The sequence below is a fragment of the Myxine glutinosa genome, chromosome 13 (genome assembly GCF_964187855.1).
Source record: "Myxine glutinosa chromosome 13, kmMyxGlut1.1, whole genome shotgun sequence".
In the NCBI taxonomy this organism is placed as follows: domain Eukaryota; kingdom Metazoa; phylum Chordata; class Myxini; order Myxiniformes; family Myxinidae; genus Myxine; species Myxine glutinosa.
The window spans coordinates 48,529,937-48,556,834 of record NC_136273.1 but is presented as its reverse complement, the minus strand read 5'-3'; the positions used below and the strand labels follow the sequence as shown (position 1 = coordinate 48,556,834).

Sequence of the window (26,898 nt, the reverse complement as noted above, 5' to 3'; positions counted from 1 at the left end):
GGAATGAAAGAGTGAAAGGGACCGGGCGAGCTCTGCAAAATATAGGATTGGCATCCCGGTCAACACTGAGTTTAGCCGTATGTCCTTTCAATGTTCCAAGCTCATCCTTGAAGACATCCGGGTACGTATCCAGCACATTTTTCAGTGTGTATGTTGCGGTAGGAGAAACGTTGGCTGCCCGGAGTTGATGAATGCTTTTCCACTTCAGTTGAATTATGCTCAACCAGTTCCTGCCGAGTAAGGAAGGGCCCTTTCCAGGAATGACGATCAGGGGTAGGTGAAACTCACGGTTATCGTAGCCCACCGTGACGTCACATGTACGGCAGGGAACAATCTTCTCACCTGTATAGGTGGAGAGTCCATAGGTAGTAGGTTTCAGATGGGGTCGGTCAGCATCACTCCACAGGTTTGTGAAAACAGCATGGCTGATGAGCGAGACGGCCGCACCAGTGTCGACCTCCATTTGCAATGGTCGATTGTTGACGACAACAGTGGCAAGAGGAGGGTCCCGCTTATGATGAGAATCAATATGAAGCAGGTCATACGATTCTGAGTTGTCGGAACCAGAGCTCACCTGGTCAAGCTCAGGTTCCTCCGAACCCATAAACGGATGAATCTTCTTGTCAGCAGCTTTCTCTTTTCCCGATTTGCGAGTGATGCAAGCTGGAGCAATATGGCCAGTTTTCGAACAGAAATGGCAGGTTGCATCTTTGAACCGACACGTCTCCGGAGGGTGCTTTCCGTTGCACCGAAAACATTTGTTGTGTGTTTGAGACTGCACTGGCTTCTGACGAGGAGCCTTGTTCCAACGTTTTGGCTGATCATGATCCAACCGATTCACAGCAGGGCTGGTACCAAACGAGCGAGTGGCACCGATGCTTGTGGCATTGCGTTCAGCACTTTCCATGGAAATGGCGGTGTCTCTGGCATTTTGGAACGTCAGTCTTCACTCAGCAAGCAGGCGTCTACGAGTGCGGTCATCGGACATGCCAACCACCAGCAAATCACGGAGCATGTCATCAATCGTGTCCCCAAACTCACACAGATGTCAGTTTTTTGAGGTGTGCAATGAAGTCTGCGATCGACTGACCTTGCTGCTGTCTGCACATGTAAAAATTAAACCGACACAGGATGACTGAAGGAGATGGATTACAATGTTCCTTCAAAGCGGCCTTGAGCTCTGCATACCTGAGCTCCTGGATTGTCCGAGGCCGAATCAGGTTTTTAACGAGTGTGAACGTCTCACCCCCGCAAACGGAAAGGAAGACGGCCTTCATCCGGGCTTCGGTCACGATGTCGTTCACCTCGAAGTAGAAAGACAACCGCTCAGAATACATCTCAAAATCTCCCTCATGAGGGTCGAATTCATCGATATGGCCGAAAGAAGTCATGGTCTAGATGTTTATCCTCGTCACCATGTAAGGTATCTCGACAGACTACACCATGTTGACGGTGATCTTCTGCACTCTTGCCATTCCAGTAAAGGATGTAGTTGGTTTCCTGAATAGATCCGGTGTCAGCCAATCTTGTCTGCTGAAGAGCAGCAACGTCTATGTTAAGCTTGTGAAGCTCACAGTCAATCAGTGCTATCTTCTGTACATTTGATGTTGAAAGTAAGTCTTCTTCATTCATACCAGAACACATCTTCCGGATGTTCAAACTACCAAGCCGGATCATTTTCTTTCTTTGTTTTCCGCGTACACTCTTACCGTCTACTTGTCAGGATAAAGATCCCTAATCCCCACGCACTCAGAGAAGGTAGACGTTGACGGGACAATACCTTACTGGCTGGGGGCTGCCCAGCATGAGGTGGGCAGTGACTGAACAATAGGACAGGATGGTCCTTCCGACCGTCAGCAGTAACCCATGGCGTCCTTGCTCTACACCCTTCGAGCTAGAATTATAACCTCGAAACTGCTACCACCCATGTTGGTTCCCTCACTAATGAAAGTAAGAATGAAGTGTCTTCTCCATTTGGTCTTCTCCATTTGGTGTGTGTGTGTGTGTGTGTGTGTGTGTGTGTGTGTGTGTGTGTGTGTGTGTGTGTGTGTGTGTGTGTGTGTGTGTGTGTGTGTGTGTGTGTGTGTGTGTGTGTGTGTGTGTGTGTGTGTGTGTGTTTTTTAGCAAAAAAAATTTGTTTGACAAGTATGTTGATGTTGTGCTTGTGTGTGTTTGTTTGTTCCCTCTGCCACCAAAGGTGGATGGAGGTTGTTTTCACCCGTCTGTCTGTTGGTTTGTTTGTTTGTTTGTGAACAAAATATCTCAAAACGTTGTTTACAGATTCGGACGAAATTTGATGGAGAGGTTGAGTATGCGACAAGGAAGAGTTTATTCAATTTTGGTGAACATTTGAATCCAGATACGACTTATTTAATTTTATAAATGATTCTTCACCATTGAAAGATCGGGCAAAATACAATTTTATAGCATGATGTTTCAAAAAGTTGAGGACGAGTGATGATAAAACTTGATGGATGAGTTGGATAGGTGACGAGAACAAGCAGATTCGATTTTGGTTCAGGCCCAAATCCAGATTCGGCCTATAAGTGGGGATACAAAATGTAAACTGTTCAGCCTTGTGGAGGTATGTGCTCTTCTACCAAGTGCAATTCTACCCATAGTTTGCCTCTGAATTCCAAATGAGGATGTAAGTTTACAGCATTATTGTGGCTATGTACCTCCTCCATGGAAACATGACGCCTGCACTTTACACTGATTAGTGAGCTTTATCGGGATAATGAATTGTGTGCCGTTGCTGCTTGCTGCCATCTATCTTACTCCGTTGTTATCGTGTCATTGCACTTTGCTGTGCCAGCTTGGTCTCCATTCTCCTGCTTCCTGCCACGGAGGTATATAATATGGAGAGCCAATTGGCCACCTCGCAGCATTAGCCGCCGTGAAGCCACCGGAAATAGTCTGGCGGCCATATTGGGAAGCCGATCGTAAGCCTGTCAAAGCAAAGGCGTGGCGCACTGATGATGCAGCTGGAGCGAATTTTAGGACCGCCGACTATTTAATTAATATAGAATACTAATATTTGAACTGATATTCGGGCTCAGAATCCCGTTCTTTAAGGAAATGGTGTTCATTAAGTTTGAAGTTGGTTCTAGACGCATTTTTCCTGGGGAATCCAATGGTTTAGAGCTTGTTTGAAAAAAAAGTGCCCAAAATTACCGCTCGGTGTTCTTTATCGTTCTTCTCATGACCCAATCACCCACTAGTAGGAATAAGAATCCTGACATGTTACACCCACTTGAAGGAAGCCGCATTCAGGATTCTGGTTGAGTCCTGTGCAGAACAGTTCCCACTTGCAGACTTGATGTCATGTCGCATCAAGAGGCGCTTATATGCGGCAACAAACTGCCGGGCCGTTGGGTTATTCCCACTTCCACATGCAATGCGGACCGCTCCAAAGAAAAGTTCAATGTGGTCTTGGCTCATTTTGTACGTGAGCAGGTATCGCAGGGGAGATGAGGCAGGTTTGACATATGTGAAATACAAAATTTTGACACTCTCTATGCAGATCATGAAACCAATGAAGGGGGTTTTCAAACGCGTATTGGTCATAACTTGACCATTCATGTTTTTGATGTTGGACAAGTAACTGTAGGCAGTATCCAGGAATGGCAGGAAAAGTCCTTCTCGTGATGTCATGAGTGGTGCCTTGTAGTTTCGTGCCAATGGATTGCGAGAATTTAGAATGTCAAACAGTTTGTCCAATGTTTCAATGTATTGGCAGGTAGCCTCACTGCCCTGAAATTCTGATAGTTGCAAAGTGTCCCTGCAAAACCGAATTGCATCTGCCACACTAGTGCTCAATGTCTGAGCAGCTGTGTCCACCTTCATGACATTGCTCTTCCACTCGATGTGTTTCCGGGAGAGCTTATTTCCCAGACGCAAGCCTTCCCTCTTCTGCAGATCAAAGAGTGCCTGGATGTATTTCCACGCGATGACTTTTTTGTTGCCATCCTCCATCATTTTCATGGATCCAAGACAGTTTCTTGCAAGTTTAAGCATGTGACATGCATCGAGTACAACACAAATTTTCTTTTCGGGATTTGCTGGGTGGGGAAATGTTGGTTTCACATTCTGCGGCGTGATGTCGGCACCTAGCTCACGTAACATTGTCAAATGAGCGGACGGTCCATCGCAAGTTAAGGAAACCACCTCTGCACCGATATCATGCAATTTTAGTAGACATTGTGTCACCAAATTCGCCTGTTCCTTCCCCGACAATCCATTTATCATAAAGTATGCTACAGGCACTTTCCAACTGTCATTCAGTGCAACCAGCATGAAAACCAGTGCGTTGCTGGCCTGGGGAGCACTGTCATCTTGGACTCCGTTTCCGATGTCGACGTACCCCAATACCTTGTCCCCTAAAAAGTCAATTGCCTTCATGATGGCCATCTCGTCTAACATCAGGCTACACAGTGTTCTCTTGCCAGTCTCCTTCTCTGCTTTAAACCGGCTCTCTAGTGCTTGGAATACAACTGCACTAAAACCAGGTGAACCATCAATTGCGCTGTACCATTTCCGGATTGTGGATGGACTTGGCAGTGCCAAGTCGAATGTCTCTCGAACATAGTCGTATCCTTTAGCAGAATAAAATAGAAGAGTGAGTGCGAAAGCTTTGATGACTGGATCGTATTAATCTCTCGAGCGTTTGCCGCTGCCTTTGTTCTTCAGCATTCTGCTCACAATAGCTTTTGACACACCAGAGAATGTTGTGTTGAGCATTTCAATACAATTGTCGGTGACCATCCCATTCTCCCTCAGGTCTTCCACGATGGTATTCAGGGACTCCACTTTTCTGGCTAACCTTCTGTTGTGTTGCTGACTCACTTTTAATTTTTTTCGAAAGTTGTCCAGCTTGTGGACTGCTTCATCGAGCTTGTGCTTCAATACCAGTGGACTTGTGACGAAGTAGGAGTGATCTGTGGTCTGAAATGAGGGTCCCACCTCAGGTTCAGGATCTTGAGTAGTGGCTTGAGGTTCTGGTGTATCTTCTTGGATGACAGACCTGGCCACTGGCGCTTTCCTCAAAGCTGTAACCTATTTGGAAAGAAAAGAAAAGGTGAACCATTAATACTCATTAAGTTGTTTTTAGGGCTGAGCCGAATGCTTAGAAGCTTCGTTCATTAGATTGGGGTTCTAATTAGAAATAGATGTGACTGCGTTGGACGTATTGTAACATTGTTTCAAAGACTAAACATTTTGTTAAATATTATTACAACAAAGCTTCGGGGGGGAAATGCCAAGAAAGTGTACAAAATGGGATTCGGCTCAGCTCTAAATCTTTTAAAAAGCAACTGAGTTGTTCTCCATAAAACTATGTCTTAGGAGCTGCATATGAAGCAGCAGACATGGCATGTGATGGGTTACTATCATAACATAGGTGGAATACCAACATAGCATAGTTTACCTTCTTTAAATGTGCTGGGAAGTTGAAACAGCTGGGGATGGACTTCGGCTTCAGTCGGACGGTTTGACCAGTCCTGTCGAAGTCACTCTCATTGAAGTGATCACTGCACAGAACTGTGGTGCCTGGGGTGGGGTAGAAGGACTCCCTTCTCAGGGCAGATGTCCATCGAGAGCACAAGTCCTTATCCTTTGGAAACCTTGAAACAAAATACATTGTGGTCACAAAATGTGGTTGCGGGTCAAAACCTCAGAGGGCAGTCAAAACATCCGAGTCAAAACGACTCCATATCAAAATAATATTTTGAGTTTCATATGTATAGTTAAATACAACTTCATCTGCTAATGTTTGCCATGTGTCGGACTTTCGTACCTTCCACAAGTAACCCCCATTTGCTCTTTCTGCTCACGAGTGACACAGGAAGGCATGGAAACCCTGACAGTAGTAGACTGGACAATTAAGTGAAGCTCATCACAAATTAAATCACTTGACAATGATCACGAGCTGACGAGTCAATCTCGATACTTCAATCTGAATCAATGAATGAGTCAATCAGACATCAGTCTGACATACTCACATAGCCCTAGTGAATACACAATACAGTTATATTTGAGATCTGTGTCGTATTGCACACCCTGCGCGTGGTCTAACATCATCAAATTCAAACACAGTGTTCAAACTTCATTGAAACTACATTGAAACTTAATTACCTAGCCCCACCACCGTGACCACGCCAAAAACTGAAAAAGCAGAACACCCGCGATCGCGGTTTGTCACTTACTTGTGAAATGTGCATGTGGAGGCCTTCCCTGAGGTATTTGTGCAGTCAAATGCAACACACTGTGGCATTTTGAAACAGCGCGTTCACAAATAAGACTCCTTACAGTCGGTAAGCATCCAAAATGAATCAGAAATTGTGAGATCAGCTGATTGTGAGATCAAACACGGACGCAGACACAATCGGCTTCCCAATATGGCCGCCAAGCAACTTCCGCTAGCTTCAGCCGACAGCCGTCATTGGCTCTCCAGTTTATTATATACCTCCGTGCTTCCTGCCCCTTGCGTTTACCTTTCACTAATCCCGCCAAGATGAAGTTGCCATTTTTGTCTCTTTTCTGCCATGTTTGTAAGTTGAGCTGGGGCTCTGGCCTTGCTGCTTTTCTGGCTGCAGGTGGGGGACCGGAATGGGGAACTAACAGCACGGCTCAACTTGACCGAGCTTCAGGGGCAGCTTGGTCTAGAGGGAGGAGGGCAAGGACCCGAGGGAGTCTGTGTGGATGCACATAGGCCTGATGGGGACGAGGGCAGCAGGCCTGCAGGCATGACAACTCGCATGACATTGATGAGCAAATGCAGTACCGAACAACATACAAATGCATCCTCATCATCTTCCAATATTTCTTAATTTTGTGCTTTTAATTGTCTGTCAGATCATCATGTTTCTCTATTTCCATATTGATCAGTTTATCCTCATTTTTTGTTGGCTTTCTCAGTATAATTTGCTTGTCCCAATATTGTGTTGAAATAATGGCATTTTGCTCCGAGTAATTATTCAACCTTTCTGAAGGATTTCTACTGTCAAGCACATATCCCCTTCCTTTGGCATGGCCGCTGGTAGCATAACTTTTGCAGGAGGTACAGGTGTGCCGCTGATGCAGTGCCCTCTGTTGGTTAGAGCAGGAATTTGCAATTGGCCAGGGCGCCGAATATAGATGCTCACTCTTCATGAAGGACATCGTGGGATATTGAACGTCCACGATCTAATGCTGGTCGATGGGACGCCCAGCTTTAACGTCTACCCGAAGGACGGCACATGCATTGATGAATTCCAGTTTATAGCTGGGCAGAGATATGAACCCAGGCTAGGCAGCTCATCGGCGAGTGTGCATACCTCTAGGCTATCCTACCAACCCCAAGCGCAGATGAGATGGCCGAATTTTGGATAAAAATCAGCACGTTTCCCCCGCATTGCAATGCGAGCTTCAACGTTTCTCTACTTCTGAAATCCGACAGTCATCTCCATTCGTTTATGCATACACGTCATATTGCTTGCTTAGCAACACTAAATGTCATAAAGCTGTTTCATCTTGTTGCATTAGCATATAAGCTTCATGTGCCACAATACATGGAGGAGGAAAAGCAAACATAACTTTGGCTCAGTCAGTATAATTTATGGCGTTAAGAGTAGAAGAAACCCAGCTAAAGAGCTTTTGGAAGGCAAAAGTAAGGAATTTTCCCAAAATAGTATTGAATTAACAGGGGCACGGCATTCATTATCTGCTGCACTGGCTGGCAGCATTGATGGCAAACAAGCAAATAAGGAATCGTCCCACAATTGTCTGGAGATCGACAGTGCAGGGTCTTGATTATCCGCTATCGTGCCAGCACTTGTGACAAACAAGCCAGTCAGCACTCCATGTCGTTGTGTGCAGGAGCTCGACACGCCTTGCGCAGACGCCATGAAATGGAAAACCTGGAGCCCATTCCACTCACCCCTGAGAAAGTAGGAAAGGTGAGTGTAACCTTCATGCTTGTGGTCTTGTTCAAAATCTCACCTGCCTCCCTCCCCATACCTCCTCGCTTACCCCCCTCCCCCTCCACTCTTCCTTGATCTCCTTTTACACTTGTCTTCTTCCCATCCACCCTTCCTCTTGCTTTTGTATGCACCGTCTCCCTGAGCACAATCTCCTTTTGAGGCTTATTCCGGTGGCATTTCTTTGTTGACAGAACTCACCTCCGGAATAAGGGTAAAGAAGGGGAAATTCATTTTTGCTTGCGAGAGGAAAGATTGTTACAGGTTGTCTGTTCTTTTTATTTCTCAATTGTGGGCCACAATGCTTAACGGCCAGCTATTGGATTTTGGTGTGATTTAAATAGACTTGTTTGCACAGAACATCACCTTCTTGGAATGTAAGGCTTGATGATGCCTCGAGTTGTAACCGGAATTGTGTGCGTTGAGAGGAGGAGGGGGGAGGAGTTGAGAGGGGGTGGATTTGGTGGAAGGCGGGGAGGAGTGTACGCTGTGTATGTGTGCTTGGCTGCTAATTTGGACTGCGTTGGGGTGGGGTAGCTAATTGGGTCGACGAAGGTGCTAACGTACCTTATTTATAATCAAATTGATGGAATACCAAGATTGCACAAGTGACTGGGTATTTTTTTTTTTTTTTTTTTTTTTTTGTATACTGAATCGAGGCTCGTGAAAGAGCTAACATTTACTTCACAAACAAATCAACCAGACAAACAAAATATATAAAAAGAGGGAGCGGAAGACAAGATGGGGAGAGAAGGGGAAGCACACAAACACAACATTTGAGAGCAGGGAGCTGTGTGGGAGGGAGAGGGCTTGGGGGGAGGAGGCGTGGGAATGGGGGGGGGGGGGGGGGGTGGGAGAAGTATAAAACACAAGGACACCAAGGACTTCCAGGACAGAAGTTGGTATTTCAAAAAAGTGGAATTGGGGTGAAATTAGCGGGGGTAGAAAAGATCAAGGTTTTGGATGAGGGAAGATAAGAGATGGTGGTGAACAGCTGTTTTAAAGACCTGGAGGGTGGAGTGGGATTGAAGAGAGTGAGGGAGTTTGTTCCAGAGGCGGAGAAAAGAGGAATGAAGGAGTGAAGGTGAGCAGAGAGTCTTGATTTTGTCAGTTTAACCATAAGAGGGTTGCAGGCAGATCTTGTGCGACCTGTAGGAATATTTGCGGGACAGAGCCCAGAGAGAGCTGGGGGGGGGGGGGGGGGGCAAGGCCAGAGAGGAGTCGGTAGAAGACGGAAAGACCACCAACCTGCCTGCGGTGTGAGTGAGAGGCCCCTGGAGTTAGCTTCATCGCGGGAGATTCCAATGGTTCTGAACGCTTTGGTTTCAACAGCGTGAAGACGAGCTAGTTGTGAGGCAGGAACACCAGACCAGAGGGGAGAGCAGTATTCCATTGAGCTGCGGATGAAAGCCTTGTATGTGGTGAGGAGCTCAGGTGTGCCAAGGAAGGACTTCGCACGACGGAGGATGCCCAGTCGGCGACTGGCTTTGGAGGCCAGATTTGAAATGTGGTTTTCGCAGGAAAGATCATGGCAGATAGTGAGACCCAAAAGCTTGAGTGACAGAACTTCTTGGAGAGGATTATTCAGAAAGTGGATGGGAGGGTTGTCCAGTCGGTCTTTTCAGAGAGACATTGTAAGAGTGTGAGATTTGTCAGGATTGAAAGACATGTTCCACTTGTTTGCCCAGTCTGTGATTTTGTCCAGGTCTGCAGAGAGTGAGGAGGCTGCAGACTGCCGATCTGAGGGATGAAGAATGGAGCGACAGAGAGTAGAGTCATCAGCAAAGAGATAGAGAGGATTTTCAAGAGAGCCAGAGAGATCATTGATGAAGACCAGAAAAAGCACAGGGCCCAGAACACTGCCTTGGGGAACTCCAGCCTGAACAGGAAGAGGAGATGAGAGAAACCCATTCAGGGCCACACGTTGACTACGACTAGAGAGGAAGTCCGCCAGCCATGCGTTGAGATTTCCATGGATACCAAAAGAGGAGAGTTTGGTGAGCAGAGCGGGGTGCCAGACCGTATCGAAGGCACGTGATATGTCAAGGGAGACAGCTCTAATTTCCTGTTTGGCATTGAGGACCTCCATCCATTGTTGAGACAGCAGAAGCAGCATGTCCAGAGTAGAGTGACCAGGTCTGAAACCAAATTGATGATCAGAGATCAAGCCATTGGAGAAGAGGAAAGATTTCATATCTGAAGCAATGATGGATTCCATGACTTTGCTGATAATTGGGAGAAGGCTGATTGATCTGTAGTTGCTGGGATCTGTTTTTTGCACCTTTTTTGTGCAAAGCTGTGATGTTGGCAGATTTCCAGGCAGATGACCTTGAGCAAAAGAGAGGGTGAAGAGAAAGAGAGAGAGAGAGAGAGAGAGAGAGAGAGAGAGAGAGAGAGAGAGAGAGAGAGAGAGAAAAAGAGAGAGAGAGAGAGAGAGAGAGAGAGAGAAAAAGAGAGAAAGAGAGAAAGAGAGAAAGAGAAAAAGACAGAAAGAGAAAAAAAAAAAAAAAAAAAAGCGGAAGAAAGAGAGCAAGAGCAAGAGCGGAAGAACAGGATTTTAGGACCCGTGGGCTGATGCCGTCAGGTCCAGTTGCAGAATCGGAGTCGAGGGTTGACAGAAACTTTTCCACCTTGTCAGGAGGAAAGGACACAGAGTCCAGGAGCAGCTGGGTACGACTGGGTATAGTGGGTACAGAGAGGGATGGGTTGGGGCAAGTGTATGCGTGCGTATTAGAACTGTGGGAGGTATAAGGGGCAAGAGTGGAAGGAGAATTAACATTTTTGGTAACATGCTTGACATGGTGTGTGTTGCTTCAATCTCACCGAGACCGACAATCTTTACATCCTCTTTGGCATAGCTTTCAAAGGTGTTTTACCATGTACGTTCAGTCAGAAAACTCCCTGTGCAGGCGAGGCAGTATTTAATGGCCAAAAATAGTAATTGGTGATCCAAAGGTCCAAGTGGGTATATCTGTACCCAGTCTTTGCAGGAGGTAAAACCCTGGCTGTAGTGGAAGATATTGCTTTGCTTCACAAGGTCAGAACCTAAAATGTGCTGTCATGTGTATTCGGTAAATTTACGCATTGCCATGTCAAAACGACTGATTAAAATCTGCTGATTACACGGGAGATTTTCCCTTTTCGTTCTTAAGCGTTCTTAACGCTTAAGCGTTATGTTTACAGCGGTCTTATTTGTCTTGTTTATAATAACTAGTACACCCACTAACTATGGGAGGGGCAGAAAGGGTCATTCCTCTTTGGGGTACATGGATTACAGTCGATCTATGGTCGGGTCTCAAGAACATTGGGTGTGTGTTCATTTACCAAGTTTATTGTGGAGAGATCGCCATTTGGTTTAAGCATTCGAGCAAGCACTCCATTCAAAACCGTTAAGGAACGACTAGCTTGGCAAGCGCTGGCTAGCTGCTTGGTAAATGAGCACACCCCGGGCTTCCTTCCTTTCCGTTTCGTTTTAAACAGAAGGAGCGAGTTTCAAAAGTTCACTATGAAAAACGCCACGTTAGCGCCAGGAAGGGTCATGTTATTAACCCAACACTTATGGGGTACCTAGAGTACAGTAGATCTTCGCTCAGTTCTGTAAGTAAAACTTACCTCACGCATGTCAGGATTCCTCCAAATTTCTTCATTTAGTGTTATAAGCAGCATTAGCGACTCTTTAAAAAGCTAATCATACGTGTTTGTGGTTCATAATATTCATTACTGTTCATTAATGTTCATTACTTCTGGTAGAGGCCTTTGCTCCCACAAAAACGCCATGATAAGCTATTTATATACGTTGACTCGCTGGAAAAACCCCTTGGGGAGGTGGGATATTATTGGTATTAGTGTTGTTTTGTAATAACGTTGATATTACGCTATTATCGTTAGTTTTGTTATTTGAAGCGGCCTTGGAAAAACGCCACGATAAAGCTATACACCTCAACAACACCTCAACTTAAAAAGATAATATGGCTATACACCTCAACACGCAACCCATTGACGGCAATGGCGGGGAAACACCGCTCGCTCGGGGGAGAAAACCTCCTTGGGGAGGGGGGGGAATGAATGTGCTACCACCTTCATGATGTAACCCTTTATCACCCTGTCAAGTTTGGTTGATATTGGATAAGTAACGACAGAATGTATTGGCGTCAAAAATACATCAGGCAGACACAAATGGCGTATTTTAGCATGATGGCAAATGGAGTCAGATGAAAATCGTTATAAAAATTATTTTCAGCACCAAACAAATTGTCAATTAATTTGCTTCAACTTGTTAGTATAATGAATGTTCCTGCTCTGTTGTCTCCTCCCCCCCTCCCCACCTCACATTTTGACTCATTTTCTCGATCCAATGTCATCTCCCCCCCCCCCCCTCACCCCGTCCCCCCCCCCCCCCTTTTGTAGAAAAGCAATGGTGTTCAGGATGCACTGCCAGGACGTTCAAAGTCACTTGGTTCAAGGACCGGCGCTCGCTCTTTGCTCCCCGCCCGGTTCCGCACCAGGAAAGGCCGGGTAACCGGTGGAGTCCCGGATGATTGCGGAGGCTCTGTGACACGTATGCCGCCGGCTGGTGGAGTCGGGACCTTGTGTAATCCTCCTAAGGTGAGAAGGAAGGACACAAAACCTCACCTTCAACTTGACTTGCTTGCTTTAGTACTTTGGGGAAGTTGTCAATGAAAAGAACTTGTTTCTACAAAGAATAAATGTTGAAATTAATTGTGTGTGCAATATGAAGAAGGTGCTTGATTTATCGTTGAACTTCTAGATGTAAATTTTGTGCGCAGTCCATAGTGTGATATGTGCCTCCCTGCGTACCGTGGTGTAAAGCTGCTGTTTGACGAAGCCAAACACGATTTTAGTTTTGCAATGATGGATTATGTTCTGTTCTGTGCATTTTGCAAAGATAGATTATGATTATCAGTTCTGTTCATTCATGTTCCCCCTGTAAAAGATGGTCCAGGAAACAGAAAAATTGGAGTGGTTAGTCAAGGAAATAAAATCTCCCCTGAAAAACAAGATGCAGTATGTTTTGGAAAAAATAAATGCCACTTTACGTTTCTACAAATGCACATCATTGTGGTATTCTTTTACTATTCTTACACCTTTTACTAGCTATATGGGAGAGGGAGAGGGAGAGGGAGAGGGATATAGAGAGAGATATAGAGAGAGATATAGAGAGAGATATAGAGAGAGATATAGAGAGAGATATAGAGAGAGATATAGAGAGAGATATAGAGAGAGATATAGAGAGAGATATAGAGAGAGATATAGAGAGAGATATAGAGAGAGATATAGAGAGAGATATAGAGAGAGATATAGAGAGAGATATAGAGAGAGATATAGAGAGATACATAGAGAGATACATAGAGAGATACATAGAGAGATACATAGAGAGATACATAGAGAGATACATAGAGAGATACATAGAGAGATACATAGAGAGATACATAGAGAGAGATATAGAGAGAGATATAGAGAGAGATATAGAGAGAGATATAGAGAGAGATATAGAGAGAGATATAGAGAGAGATATAGAGAGAGATATAGAGAGAGATATAGAGAGAGATATAGAGAGAGATATAGAGAGATATAGAGAGAGATATAGAGAGAGATATAGAGAGAGATATAGAGAGAGATATAGAGAGAGATATAGAGAGAGATATAGAGAGAGATATAGAGAGAGATATAGAGAGAGATATAGAGAGAGATATAGAGAGAGATATAGAGAGAGATATAGAGAGAGATATAGAGAGAGATATAGAGAGAGATATAGAGAGATACATAGAGAGAGATACATAGAGAGAGATATATAGAGAGAGATATAGAGAGAGATATAGAGAGAGATATAGAGAGAGATATAGAGAGAGATATAGAGAGAGATATAGAGAGAGATATAGAGAGAGATATAGAGAGAGATATAGAGAGAGATATAGAGAGAGATATAGAGAGAGATATAGAGAGAGATATAGAGAGAGATATAGAGAGAGATATAGAGAGAGATATAGAGAGAGATATAGAGAGATATAGAGAGAGATATAGAGAGAGATATAGAGAGAGATATAGAGAGAGATATAGAGAGAGATATAGAGAGAGATATAGAGAGAGACATAGAGAGAGACATAGAGAGATATCGAGAGAGACATAGAGAGATATAGAGAGAGATATAGAGAGAGATATAGAGAGAGACATAGAGAGATACATAGAGAGAGACATAGAGAGAGACATAGAGAGAGACATAGAGAGAGACATAGAGAGAGATATAGAGAGATACATAAGAGAGATACATAGAGAGAGATATAGAGAGAGAGATATAGAGAGAGAGATATAGAGAGAGATATAGAGAGAGAGAGATATATAGAGAGAGAGATATAGAGAGAGATATAGAGAGAGAGAGATATAGAGAGAGAGAGATATAGAGAGAGAGAGATATAGAGAGATATAACGATTGTATGCGTGCGTGTGTGCGCTCTCTCGCTGCAGAGCCATCCCAATTTGCCTAATCCAAAATTTCGGTGGGCCCTGTCCTTTTAGCACAGTCAAGCGATATGGATCAGGTGGACTTTCCCCCACACACTCACACATAACAACAATACCCAAAGTATTCAATCCAACCCTGCAAGACCATGGCTTAAATCTTATTACATACATGTGTTATCCTCAATTAAGCAGCGGGGGGACGTTCCGTGCAACCAAGATGGTGGGGGTGCTTCAGGCTGTGGGGCCTGCAGTCCATAAACAAGTCACTCGACTTCACAAATTCTTCACCCCCCCCCTACCCACTCCCCTTCAACTATTCGGTCCCTGACAGCCAAGCAGCTCCTTTGCTGTACGCCGAAGGCCATGGGTCGTGAGGCAAGTTGTGTAAACGGCCCTCTCTCGCTCTCCACTCTGTCTGAAGCACCAAGAGCCCCACAAACCGCTGCCTTTATTGCTCCTCGTGGTGCCACAAAAGCACCCCAAATCCGTCCGCTCACAATTGGCCAAACACAGCCAAGATGGCATAGCTTCTTGTTCGAGCAGGACCCAGAGAGCCGCGCTCTTCTTCTTTTTCTCTCGAAGCTTCTCTATATCGTCACACCGACCAATGGCAAAGCTCTTCCCAAATCACCCCATGGTCTGCTTGGCCAATCACGACATTCAAGGGCGTGGCCTGCCGGCTCTTTCTCTCACGCCCATCAAACCACTCTGGGGGCATGGCCTTTTTCCTTATTAGGTCCATTGGGCGAGGCTTACTTGCCGATCGGCTCTGTTCGGGTTCTGTCCGTGGTAGTTGTCATTAAACGGAGGTTTTGCATGGCCGGCCTTGGTAAATGTAAAACACGGAGGGAAATCACATCCTGGGGAAACTAACCTTAATCCCTAACTAATTATCACTGCTTCACCCATCTGGTGAAGACACATAAACAATCTTAAGCTACAGCTTTCCTACCTAAGTACATCGAGATTTCTGCTACATGTCCACAGTCCATGCTATAATTATGCAATCCTACCTTTACTATGGGATTCCTCCATCTACCCCAACAAATGTAACAATACATACAGACTTGGCATTTAATATGGAATATTTTGTTGTGGGGGTGAACTTACTTTTCAAGATGACTTAGAACCAAAAGTTCATTGGAATTATGTTGAAATTATTCTAGATTTTGTTAATGTGACCTTTAAAAGAAACAAAAACCACATTTGACATTTCGAAACAAATAAATTGATTCTTGAAAGTGATGTAAACTGATATCGAACTCGATCAATGGACAGTACTGTGTTAAACTTCTGTACGTTTTCCAGAAATATCTTTATTTTGCACATTAGCCAAATTTTTTTTTTAACAAAAACAAAAGTTAAATTACGACTGGAATTACGGACAGTAAAATTACAGTTCAGTACTTCGTGTAACCCCCACGAACATTCAGGAGAGCACGTACACGTCGAAGCATGCTGTTCACGAGATTTGCCAAGGTTTGGACAGGAATCGCTTGCCATGCAGTGACAATAGCCTGCTGCAATTCACGCACAGAGGTCGGCTGCTGGTCCAAGTGGTCGATTTGACGCATTAATTCTGCCCACAAGTTCTCTATCGGATTCATATCCGGGGACATGGCAGGCCACTCCATATGCTCTACACCACGGTCAGCAAGAAAGTGTTGGATCATGCGAGCACGATGAGGCCGTGCATTGTCATCTTGGAAGACAAAGTTTCCTCGACAGGCTGCACGAGCAAATGGAAGCAACGTTTCTTCCAGAATGGCCCTGTCCTTGAACTGGTTCAGGTTTCCATTCAGAACAACCAGGTCAGTTTTGCCCCCTGCATGAAAAGCAGCCCAAACAGTCACCCCACCACCTCCAGCTTGGACTCTTGGCACTATACAATATTTGTTGTGGGCTTCATGCACTTGTCTGCGCACTCGGACGCGGCCATCTTGACGATAGACCAGAAATCTCGACTCGTCACTGAAGGTCACGTGATTCCAGTGTCCTGGCTGCCATTGACGGTGCTCTCTGGCCCACTGCAATCGGCGCTGGCTGTGTTGTCTGGTCAGGCGTGGCTTTCTCAGGGGGCGCCTGGCACGATAGCTTGCTTGAACCAGTCGTTGGTTGACTAGCCTTCTGGATACAGGCACATTTGTCAGTTGCTGCCACTCAGCCCTAAGCCGATTAGCTGACTTGATACGGCCATTGCAGACTAACCGGTGCAGCTGGCGATCATCTCTCCTTGTGGTTCTGCGTGGACGTCCTGGCCTCGGTATTGGAGTAGGGACACCCCTCTGAGCATTTCGTTTCAGGATCTTTGACACCTGACCTTGAGTGATGCCATACTGCCGAGCAATAGCACGCTGTTTCATGCCAGAATTTCGTAAAGCCACCACTCCATGACAAACAGCATTGTCAAGTTGACGGACCATCTCCAGAGGAAGCGGCAATAACTTTTGTGGATGTGCAGCAGTTGTTTTCCACCAATACAGAACGCAACAACCCTTATATACCCGATTGTGAAGCCAATCGTCAAATGTACCTGTCCTTCCATTTTGTCACGCCACCTGTGATATAATCCTGTTATTGACTTCTTGCTGTGAAAGACAATCAGTGACATGGTTCTTTCAACAAAGACATCACCGAAGCCTAAAAGAAACTCACCAGATTGATATACTGAGTTCAGAAAGTAAACCCAAGTCAAGAAAAAAAAATATTCCATATTAAATTCCAAGTCTGTATGTGTATATATATATATGGCTGACCATAGTGTCGCTGTGTCGGAACTGGGCCGATCCATGAGAATGGCAGAATCATGTGCGGTCACGTAAGGAGGGTACTGGGACGATGACTGAGGGTCCAACAGGAAGATCAGCCAAGCAGGCGGAGCTCACGCGTGTGTGTGTGTGTGTACGTGTGTATGTGTGTATGCGTGTACGTGTGTACGTGTGTACGTGTGTGTGTACGTGTACATGTACATGTCTGGTTCATAAAATTAGAATAACTTAGTGAGAACCGGGTGTGTGCTTCATAAATCAATTATAAGTGATTTATATGTGCACAATTTTTCTGACTTTAAATTGTTTATAACTAGCAACGGTACCCGCCCTACGGGCGGGGCTTCAATTATGAGGCCCAAATGAAAAGGCAAAATATCAGAAATTGAAGGCTTTTAAAATAAAATAATAGATTAAATTTGTGCACATATTCAAATTCTATTAAATTTGTGCATAAATCCCATTGTGCACAAATTTGCACACATTCTTCTCCAATGGCCTGATCTCTGATCATCAATTTGGATTCAGACCAGGTCATTCTATTCTGGACATGTTGGTTCTGCTGTCTCAACAATGGATGGAGGTCCTCAATGCCAAACAGGAAATCAGAGCTGTCTCACTTGACATATCACGTGCCTTCGATACGGTCTGGCACCCAGCTCTGCTCACCAAACTCTCCTCCTATGGTATCCATGGAAATCTCCACTCATGGCTTGCGGACTTCCTCTCTGGTCGAAGGCAACGTGTGTCCCTGAATGGATTTCTCTCATCTCCCCTGCCTGTTCTGGCTGGAGTTCCCCAAGGTAGTGTTCTTGGCCCTGTGCTATTTCTGGTCTTCATCAATGATCTCTCCGACTCTGGAAAATCCTCTCTATCTCTTTGCTGATGACTCCATATGTGCCAATCCATTCCTCATCCCACAGATCGGTAGTCTGCAGCCTCCTCACTCTCTGCAGACCTGGAGAAAATCAGACTGGTCAAACAAGTGGAACACGTCTTTCAATCCTGACAAATCTTACACTCTTACGATGTCTCTCCGATAGGACCGACTGGAAAACCCTCCCGTCTACTTTCTCAACAATCCCCTCCAAGAAGTTCTGTCGCTCAAGCTTTTGGGTCTCACTATCTGCCATGATCTTTCTTGGGAAAATCACATTTCCAAGCTGGCCTCAAAGCCAGTCGCCGACTGGGCATCCTCCGTTGTGCGAAGTCCTTCCTTGGCACACCTGAGCTCCTCACCACATACAAGGCTTTCATCCGCAGCTCAATGGAATACTGTTCCCCCCTCTGGGCTGGTGCTCCTGCCTCACACCTAACTCGGCTTCACGCTATTGAAACCAAAGCTTTCAGAATCATTGGAATCTCCCGTGATGAAGCTATCTCCGAGGGCCTTTCACTCACTCACCGCAGGCAGGTTGGTGGTCTTTCTGTCTTCTACCGACTCGTCTCTGGCCTTGCTCCCCCAGCTCTCTCTGTGCTCTGTCCCCCCAATATTCCTTCAGGTCGCACAAGATCTGCCTGCAACCCTCTTATGGTTAAACTGCCAAAATCTAGGCTCTCTGCTCACCTTCACTCTTTCATTCCCTTTTTCTCCCACCTCTGGAACAAACTCCCCCACTCCATTCAATCCCACTCCTCCCTCCTGGTCTTTAAAACAGCTGTTCACCACCATCTCTTATCTTCCCCCATCCAAAACCTTGATCTTTTCTACCCCCGCTAATTCACCCCAGACACTTTTTTTTTTTCTTTTTTTTTTTTTGAAATTCCAACTTCTTTCCTGGAAGCCCTTGCAGTGTTCATATGTTTTATACCTCTCCCACCTCCCCCAAAGCTCTCCCCCTCCCACATTTCTCCCGTTGTCCCTGCTCTCAAATGTTGTGTTTGTGTCCTTCCCCCTCTCTCCCCATCTTGTCTGCCGCTCCCCTTATTTTTTGTGTTTTGTGTGTCGGTTTGACTTTTGGTGTGATTAATGTTAGCTCTTTCACGAGCCTCGATCTTGTATACAAAAAAAAAAAAAAAATCATAATAATAATAATAATAATAGATTTTTAAAATTATTATATATAGGATGGGCCATTTATCTATCCCGGTTTTGAACCCATCTGATTCTGTTGCTAAGAAACAAATCGAACAATGTTTGCAGGATATATATACATATTTCAAGTTTTTGTGGTAAATTTTATTGAATTAAGAAGTGTGCAAAATTAGTTATGAATTTTGACGTGATTTCCATCATTTTCAAGCAGTGTGTGCATCCTTTTGCGATACTCCAAGACCATTTTCTGTCACATTCCGACCATAATTTCTCCAAAAGCTGCTTGAATCCGCTCTTTCCTGTCTTTAATGTTCACTGGTTTAGAGTTGCGTAAACCTTTCCCTTGAGAAAGCCTCACAAGAAGAAATCGCATAGGATGAGATCTGGTGAACAAAGAAGACGGGGCATATTGTTGTTTTTATTGCATCCAACTAATTTTGTACACTTCTTTATTCAATAACATTTCATCACAAAAATTTGAAATATGTACCGACATCCTGTAAATATTTTGTTTCATTTAGCTTCTTAGCAACAATTACAGGGGTTCAAAGCCAGGAATAGATAAATACCCCACCCTGTATATACAGTGCCTTCAGAAGGTATTCACGTGACTTTTTCATATTTTGTTCTTTTTCAGCCTGAATTCTAAATGGATGAAATTGAGATTTTTTTTTCAGTGATCTACAGTGATAGATCAGTTTCTGATCAGATTTCAGTGATACTCTGTAATTTAAAAGTTGGATTTTATTTTTAGAATTTTTTTTTACAAAATAATAAAAAATGAAATGAAGTTTATAATTTACCTAAGTATTCAACCCCCTGAGTCAATACTTAACAGAAGCGCCTTTGGCAGCGATTACAGCTTCGAGTCTTCCTGGGTATGTCTGTATCAGCTTTCCACATTTGGATTTGGGGAGTTTCTCCCATTGTCTGTATCAGCTTTCCACATTTGGATTTGGGGAGTTTCTCCCATTCTTCCTTGCAGACTTGTTCAAGCTATATCAATTTGATGGGGAGCATCAGTGAACAACAATCTTCAAGTCTTTCCACAGATTCTCAATGGTATTCAAGTCTGTGCTTTGGCTGTATGCTTATAAATCTTTTCCGCAGTCCAAGGTCTTTTGCACTATGAAGCAGGTTCTCCACAAGGATTTGCCTGTATTTGGCTCCATTCTTTTTTCCCTCTATCCTTACAAGACTCCCAGCCCTTGCCGCTGAAAAGCATCCCCAGAGCATGATGCTGCCACCACCATGCTGCATAACAGGATGGTGTTAGATGGGTGATTAGCTGTGCTCAGTTTCCACCAGACGTATTCCTGGTTTTTTGTTTTTTGTTTTTTTTGTATACTGAATCGAGGCTCGTGAAAGAGCTAACATTTATTTCACAAACAAATCAACCAGACAAACAAAATATATAAAAAGAGGGAGCGGAAGACAAGATGGGGAGAGAAGGGGAAGCACACAAACATAACATTTGAGAGCAGGGAGATGTGTGGGAGGGAGAGGGCTTGGGGGGAGGAGGCGTGGGAAGGGGGGGGGGGGGGGAAGTATAAAACACAAGGACACCAAGGACTTCCAGGACAGAAGTTGGTATTTCAAAAAAGTGGATTTGGGGTGAAATTAGCGGGGGTAGAAAAGATCAAGGTTTTTTAATGAGGGAAGATAAGAGATGGTGGTGAACAGCTGTTTTAAAGACCTGGAGGGTGGAGTGGGATTGAAGAGAGTGAGGGAGTTTGTTCCAGAGGTGGGAGAAAAGAGGAATGAAGGAGTGAAGGTAGGCAGAGAGTCTTGATTTTGGCAGTTTAACCATAAGAGGGTTGCAGGCAGATCTTGTGCGACCTGTAGGAATATTTGGGGGACAGCCCAGAGAGAGCTGGGGGGTGGGAGGCCAGAGAGGAGTCGGTAGAAGACGGAAAGACCACCAACCTGCCTGCGGTGAGTGAGTGAAAGGCCCTTGGAGTTAGCTTCATCGCGGGAAATTCCAATGATTCTGAACGCTTTGGTTTCAACAGCGTGAAGACGAGCTAGGTGTGAGGCAGGAGCACCAGACCAGAGGGAAGAGCAGTACTCCTTTGAGCTGCGGATGAAAGCCTTGTAAGTGGTGAGGAGCTCAGGTGTGCCAAGGAAGGACTTCGCACGACGGAGGATGCCCAGTCGGCGACTGGCTTTGGAGGCCAGATTTGAAATGTGGTTTTCCCAGGAAAGATCATGGCAGATAGTGAGACCCAAAAGCTTGAGTGACAGAACTTCTTGGAGAGGATTATTCAGAAAGTGGATGGGAGGGTTGTCCAGTCAGTCTTTTCGGAGAGACATCGTAAGAGTGTGAGATTTATCAGGATTGAAAGACATGTTCCATTTGTTTGCCCAGTCTGTGATTTTGTCCAGGTCTGCAGAGAGTGAGGAGGCTGCAGACTGCCGATCTGAGGGATGAGGAATGGAGCAACAGAGAGTAGAGTCGTCAGCAAAGAGATAGAGAGGATTTTCAAGAGAGTCAGAGAGATCATTGATGAAGACCAGAAAAAGCACAGGGCCCAGAACACTACCTTGGGGAACTCCAGCCTGAACAGGTAGAGGAGATGAGAGAAACCCATTCAGGGCCACATGTTGATTACGACCAGAGAGGAAGTCCGCCAGCCATGCGTGGAGATTTCCATGGATACCAAAGGAGGAGAGTTTGGTGAGCAGAGCAGGGTGCCAGACCGTATCGAAGGCACGTGAAATGTCAAGGGAGACGGCTCTAATTTCCTGTTTGGCGTTGAGGACCTCCATCCATTGTTGAGAAAGCAGAAGCAGCATGTCCAGAGTAGAGTGACCAGGTCTGAAACCAAATTGATGATCAGAGATCAAGCCATTGGAGAAGAGGAAAGATTTCATATCTGAAGCAATGATGGATTCCATGACTTTGCTGATAATTGGGAGAAGGCTGATTGGTCTGTAGTTGCTGGGATCTGTTTTTGCACCTTTTTTGTGCAAAGCGGTGATGTTGGCTGATTTCCAAGCAGATGGCAGATGACCTTGAGCAAAAGAGAGGGTGAAGAGAACAGAAAGAGGGAGTGAAAGAGCGGAAGCACATGATTTTAGGACCCATGGGCTGATGCCGTCAGGACCAGTTGCAGAATCAGAGTCGAGGGTTGACAGAAACTTTTCCACCTTGTCAGGAGGAAAGGACACAGAGTCCAGGAGCAGCTGGGTACGACTGGGTACGGTGGGTACAGAGAGGGATGGGTTTGGGACACAAGATTTAGAGGCAAACACAGAGTTGAGGCATTCAGCTTTTTCACGTGCGGAGTCAGCCGTTAAGCCGTTTGAGGTGAGGGAGGAGATGGAGGGGAAACAAACACCAGAAACAGATTTGACCAGACGCCACCAGGATTTGGAAGAGGGAGACAGATAAGAGAGTTCGGTCTTGAGAACGGTGAGATATTGTTTCCTGGCTCTCCTGAGGGTGGACACACACTTGTTTCGGGCTTTGTGAAAGGAAATGAGATTTCCTTCCGTTGGATTTGCTTTCCAGGAGACGAAAGCAAGTTGTTTCAGGGCAACAGCCTCACCACAAGATTCCGTGTACCATGGACGGGAGGAAGGGTATGACAACTGAAGATGAGATGGGATAAATCTGTGCATGAGAGAGAGCAATTTACTTTGAAAGAATTGCCAGGATGAGTTGATGTCAGAGGCGGTAGAGATGGGAGACCAGTCCAGATGATTGATGGCTGCTTGAAGACCGTGCCAGTTGGCCTGAGTGAAATGCCAGACTCGTCGACGCTGAGGAGGCTCTCTGAGAATGGTCAGAGAGATGTCCACTTTGACAAGCACATGATCAGATGAGCCGATTGGAGCAGAAGAAGAGCAGCAGACATTTTCAGGGAAGTTTGTCATAACCAAATCCAGAAGAGAAGATGCTCCGTTGACTGAGATCCGGGTCGGGAAATTGACAGATTGTGTCAGTCCCAGTGAGTCGCAGAAGTCCTTTGCTGAAGAGCCATGGCTGGTGATAGAGGTACCCACACCCAGCCAACTGGCATGGTGACAATTGAAATCACCACATATGAGGAAGAGAGAGTTGGGATGGGTAGATAGAAGTTGGTCCATATTATCAGACAGCGAGATGTAGATGGAGTCATCGCTGTTTGGTGGACGGTACAACACACATATGAACAAAAGGTGGGAGCGAAGGGGAAGCCGTAGCCAAAGGTATTCCTGGGGGTGAGGTGGAGAGAGGGCAGTGGAGGGCGAGTGAGGAAGAGTTTTTTATAAAGATAGCAACCCCACCTCCAGGACGAGGCTCAGGTCTATCATACCGGAGGAGGGAGTAACCTGGGAGAGATACCAAGGCATCAGAGACATCATGAAGGAGGAAAGTTTCTGTTAAGCAGATCACATCTGGTTTGTCAGAAGCAACCTGTATGGAGAGATCAGTCAAGTTTGAGCGAAGGCCCCGGATGTTTGAGGTCCATACCGTTAATGAAGAGGAAGGGGGAGCATCGGGTCCAGAACAGGGGGGGGGGGGGGGGAGGGGTAGGGTAAGATGTGGAAGAGGAGGAAGAGGAAGGGAGAGCTGTTGAAGGTGTGTCCGAGATTTCAGAGATTTCAGAATAGCTTGGAGAAAGGGAAGAATGGGGTGGACAAAAGGTTTGATGGAGATTGGGTGAGGCACAGTGAGGTGTTATTTGAGGAGGGGGAAGAGCGAGGCAGAAGGTTGGGGGAGATGAAGGTGAAAGTTGGAAGGGGGAAGAAGCAGGGAGGATGCTTTGAGGAGGGGTGAGAGGGGAGTCTAGGAGGGGAGGAGCGAGGGAGAGTCTCGGAGGGGAGGGGTGTGGGGGGAGTTTAGGAGGGAGGGGAGGGAAGGGGCAAGGGGGGAGATTTGAAAGGGATGGGTGATGGGGAGGATTTGGAGGGGAGGGGTGAGATTGGATTTTGAAAAGTGTACGATTCATGGGAAACGAACATTTTTTGCAAAATGAGTTTGAGACCTTCGAGTCAAAAATACGTTTGAGGACACTGAAGGAGGGGTGGAGTTCTGGATAGTTTAGGGAATGTAGAAAGGAGGAACTGTAAGAGATGGTATTATATATATTTTTTGGAATGAATAGATTTGGTGAGCAAGACGAAAGCATCCTTTTGTAGGAAAAGAAGAAAAGGGTGTTATAATATATGAGAGAAAATAGTTGTTCAGGGGGGGAGATTATACATTTCTAACCATGTGATCGCGAACGAAGAACGAACGAACAAAAAAGAACAGCAAATAAACGAATAAGACCTGGGAAGGAAATATTTTTTTGGGGTTTTTTTTTTTTGTGAGTACAGATATTAAACAAGGAGGTATGGGGTAAACGACTGGGATGAAACAGAGAACGAAAATAAATGCAGCGCATTCGACGAATCGCTGAGAGAAAAACAAAACCACAAGGTCGGAGACGGTATGGTAGCCAAGCCTATGAGTACTAGGCCTCAGAATACTCGATACGCATTAACCGACGATTGTGTATACAAGTACGAAAAATTAGCACCGAAAATTTTCCAAAAGATACGCTATAGGTACATACACCGAAAGATAGATACAGTCTCGACAAAAACACAATTGAGAAGGATCACTTAGCTTCGAAAGCGTGAGCGCATGGAACAGCTTCGAAAAGACGTGACCTCGCCGTGATCTCGCGAGATCTCGATCACTTTGCATTCAAAGAGTTCAATTGTCCTCTCATCAGACCACAGAATATTTTGCCTCATGTCTCTGAGCCTTTTACATGCCTTTTTGCAAACTCCAAGCGTACTGTCATGTGCCTTTTTCTAAGGAATGGCTTTCATCTGGCCACTTACATAAAGTCTTGATTTGTGAAGTGCTGCAGAGACCGTTGTCCTTCTGGCAAATTTTCCCATCTCAGCCAAGGAACTCTGAAGTTTTGTCAGAGTGGCCATTGGGTTCTTGTTCACATCCCTGACCCAGATCCTTCTTGCTTGATATGCTGTTTGGTCAGATGGCCAGCTATAGGAAGAGTCTGGGTAGTTCCATATTCTTTCCCTTTCCCAATGAATGAGCTCACTGTGGTGTTGGGAACTTTCAACACTCTAGAAACGGTTTATAACCTTCCCCAGATTGATGCCTCCTCACAATTCTATCTCGGAGTTCTACAGACAGTTCATTGGACTTCATGGTGGAGTTTCTGCTCTGACATGCACTGTCAACTGTGGGACCTTATATAGAAAGGTGTGTTTCTTTCTAAATCATGTCCAATCAATTGAATTGGCCACAGGTGGACTCCAATCAAGTTGGAGAGACATCTCAAGGATGGTCAAAGGAAATTGGATGCCCCTGAGCTCAATATGCAGTGTCATAGCAAAGAGGTTGAATACCTATTGACTCGAGACATTTCAGGTTTTCATTTTTAATTAAGTTGTAAAAATTTATACAAACAAAATTCCACTTTGTCATTATAGGATATTATGTGTAGATCAGTGACAAAACATCTCGGTCTTATCCATTTTAAATTCAGGCTGTAACACAACAAAATGTGAAAAGTCAAGGGGCATGAAACTTTATGAAGGCACTCACTGTACAGTGTGTGTGTGTGTGTGTGTGTGTGTGTGTGTGTGTGTGTGTGTGTGTGTGTGTGTGTGTGTGTGTGTGTGTGTGTGTGTGTGTGTGTGTGTGTGTGTGTGTGTGTGTGTGTGTGTGTTACTGTTACACCTCCTGGCTTGGTAGAGCAGCAATGCACAGTTCATGTTCCATATTAGCCAAAGATGCATCATCTATGAGCAGTAATGTCTGTTTGCCAAACGAGAACATTACCTTTGCCTTGCTGCCCTACCAAGTACGTATTCAGATTGGGCCATGGTGAACCGCCCGGTGAATACATGGTCAAATCTACCACTCGTACAATCCCCTTCTGCCGAAGGGGACTGCCGAAAGAGAACCATGCCCGTCCACGTGGAAAGCCAAATAGATCTTTACTTTGGTTTCCGGCACACAGATAACTCCGAGATCTACTGCTGCGATAGGTTCCTCGTTTGCTAAGACTTACACTGGGTGAACCCTAAATAACCCTATCACATCTGTTGTTGAGCCCCTAATGGGCTTGGTGCCAAAACTCCAATGGTCGTGGACCTACCCACACCGGGATTATAATGCCAACAAACTGAACCGTTTTCTTTCTGTGATTTTCGGACGTACACATACATACAGAGAATTTTGTTGTGGTGAGGGGGTTTGGGCCCATGACCTGAACCGAGTTTCCCCCAGCATGTATACAGTGGGCCAGCTGTTTTTTAAAAAATGATTCTTAGACTTGCACAAACATACATACAGATAATTTCCTTGTGTGGGGGAGTGGATTGTGAGGGGGTCATGGAGGGTAGCGTAAGCCCCTGTCCATATTTTCTGAAGCATCTACACCCAAATTTTGGGGCTTCTTGGTGCTACGTTTTCGGCTGTGAAAGAATAACGCACGAATGAACAAATGCACAAACACTAGAAGGGCACTTGGTAGAGCGTGTGCTCCCACCAGGCTGAACAGTTTATGTTTTGTATCCCACTGATCGGCTGGATCTGGATCTGGATCCGGACCTGAACCAAAATCTAATCGGCTTGTTCTTGTCACCTAACCAACTCATCCACTTAGCCTTGTCAGAATCCATCAACGTTTTGAAACATCTTACGATG

General features: G+C 45.2%; 2 protein-coding genes across 5 annotated transcripts in view; one reads left to right on the top strand and one right to left on the bottom strand.

The window, feature by feature from the left end:
• The window catches only part of LOC137416210 (G-protein-signaling modulator 2), a 134,266-nt gene that overhangs the window by 81,424 nt on the left and 25,944 nt on the right, over nucleotides 1–26,898 (top strand). For all 4 annotated transcript variants that reach the window (XM_078767414.1, XM_078767416.1, XM_078767417.1 and 1 more), the window contains 3 exons: nucleotides 6,594–6,741; nucleotides 7,855–7,934; nucleotides 12,363–12,560. In XM_078767414.1, coding sequence (XP_078623540.1) covers nucleotides 6,594–6,741; nucleotides 7,855–7,934; nucleotides 12,363–12,560 — 426 coding nt within the window. The remainder of the gene's footprint in view (nucleotides 1–6,593; nucleotides 6,742–7,854; nucleotides 7,935–12,362; nucleotides 12,561–26,898) is intronic.
• Nucleotides 4,651–5,646, bottom strand: LOC144888705 (THAP domain-containing protein 2-like). The gene is made up of 2 exons (XM_078767704.1): nucleotides 5,426–5,646; nucleotides 4,651–5,055 (listed from the first exon to the last, which is right to left on the bottom strand). The coding sequence occupies exons 1-2, from the start codon at nucleotides 5,636–5,638 to the stop codon at nucleotides 4,651–4,653; spliced, it is 618 nt and encodes a 205-aa protein (XP_078623830.1). The 5' UTR covers nucleotides 5,639–5,646.

Bases quoted from the DNA above. Each gene is read 5' to 3' on its own strand.
- LOC144888705 (XM_078767704.1), bottom strand. From the start codon at position 5,638: ATGTATTTTGTTTCAAGGTTTCCAAAGGATAAGGACTTGTGCTCTCGA. The intron at 5,056-5,425 runs GTAAACTATGCT...CTTTCCAAATAG, and splicing joins TCCCAGCACATTTAAAGAAG to GTTACAGCTTTGAGGAAAGC.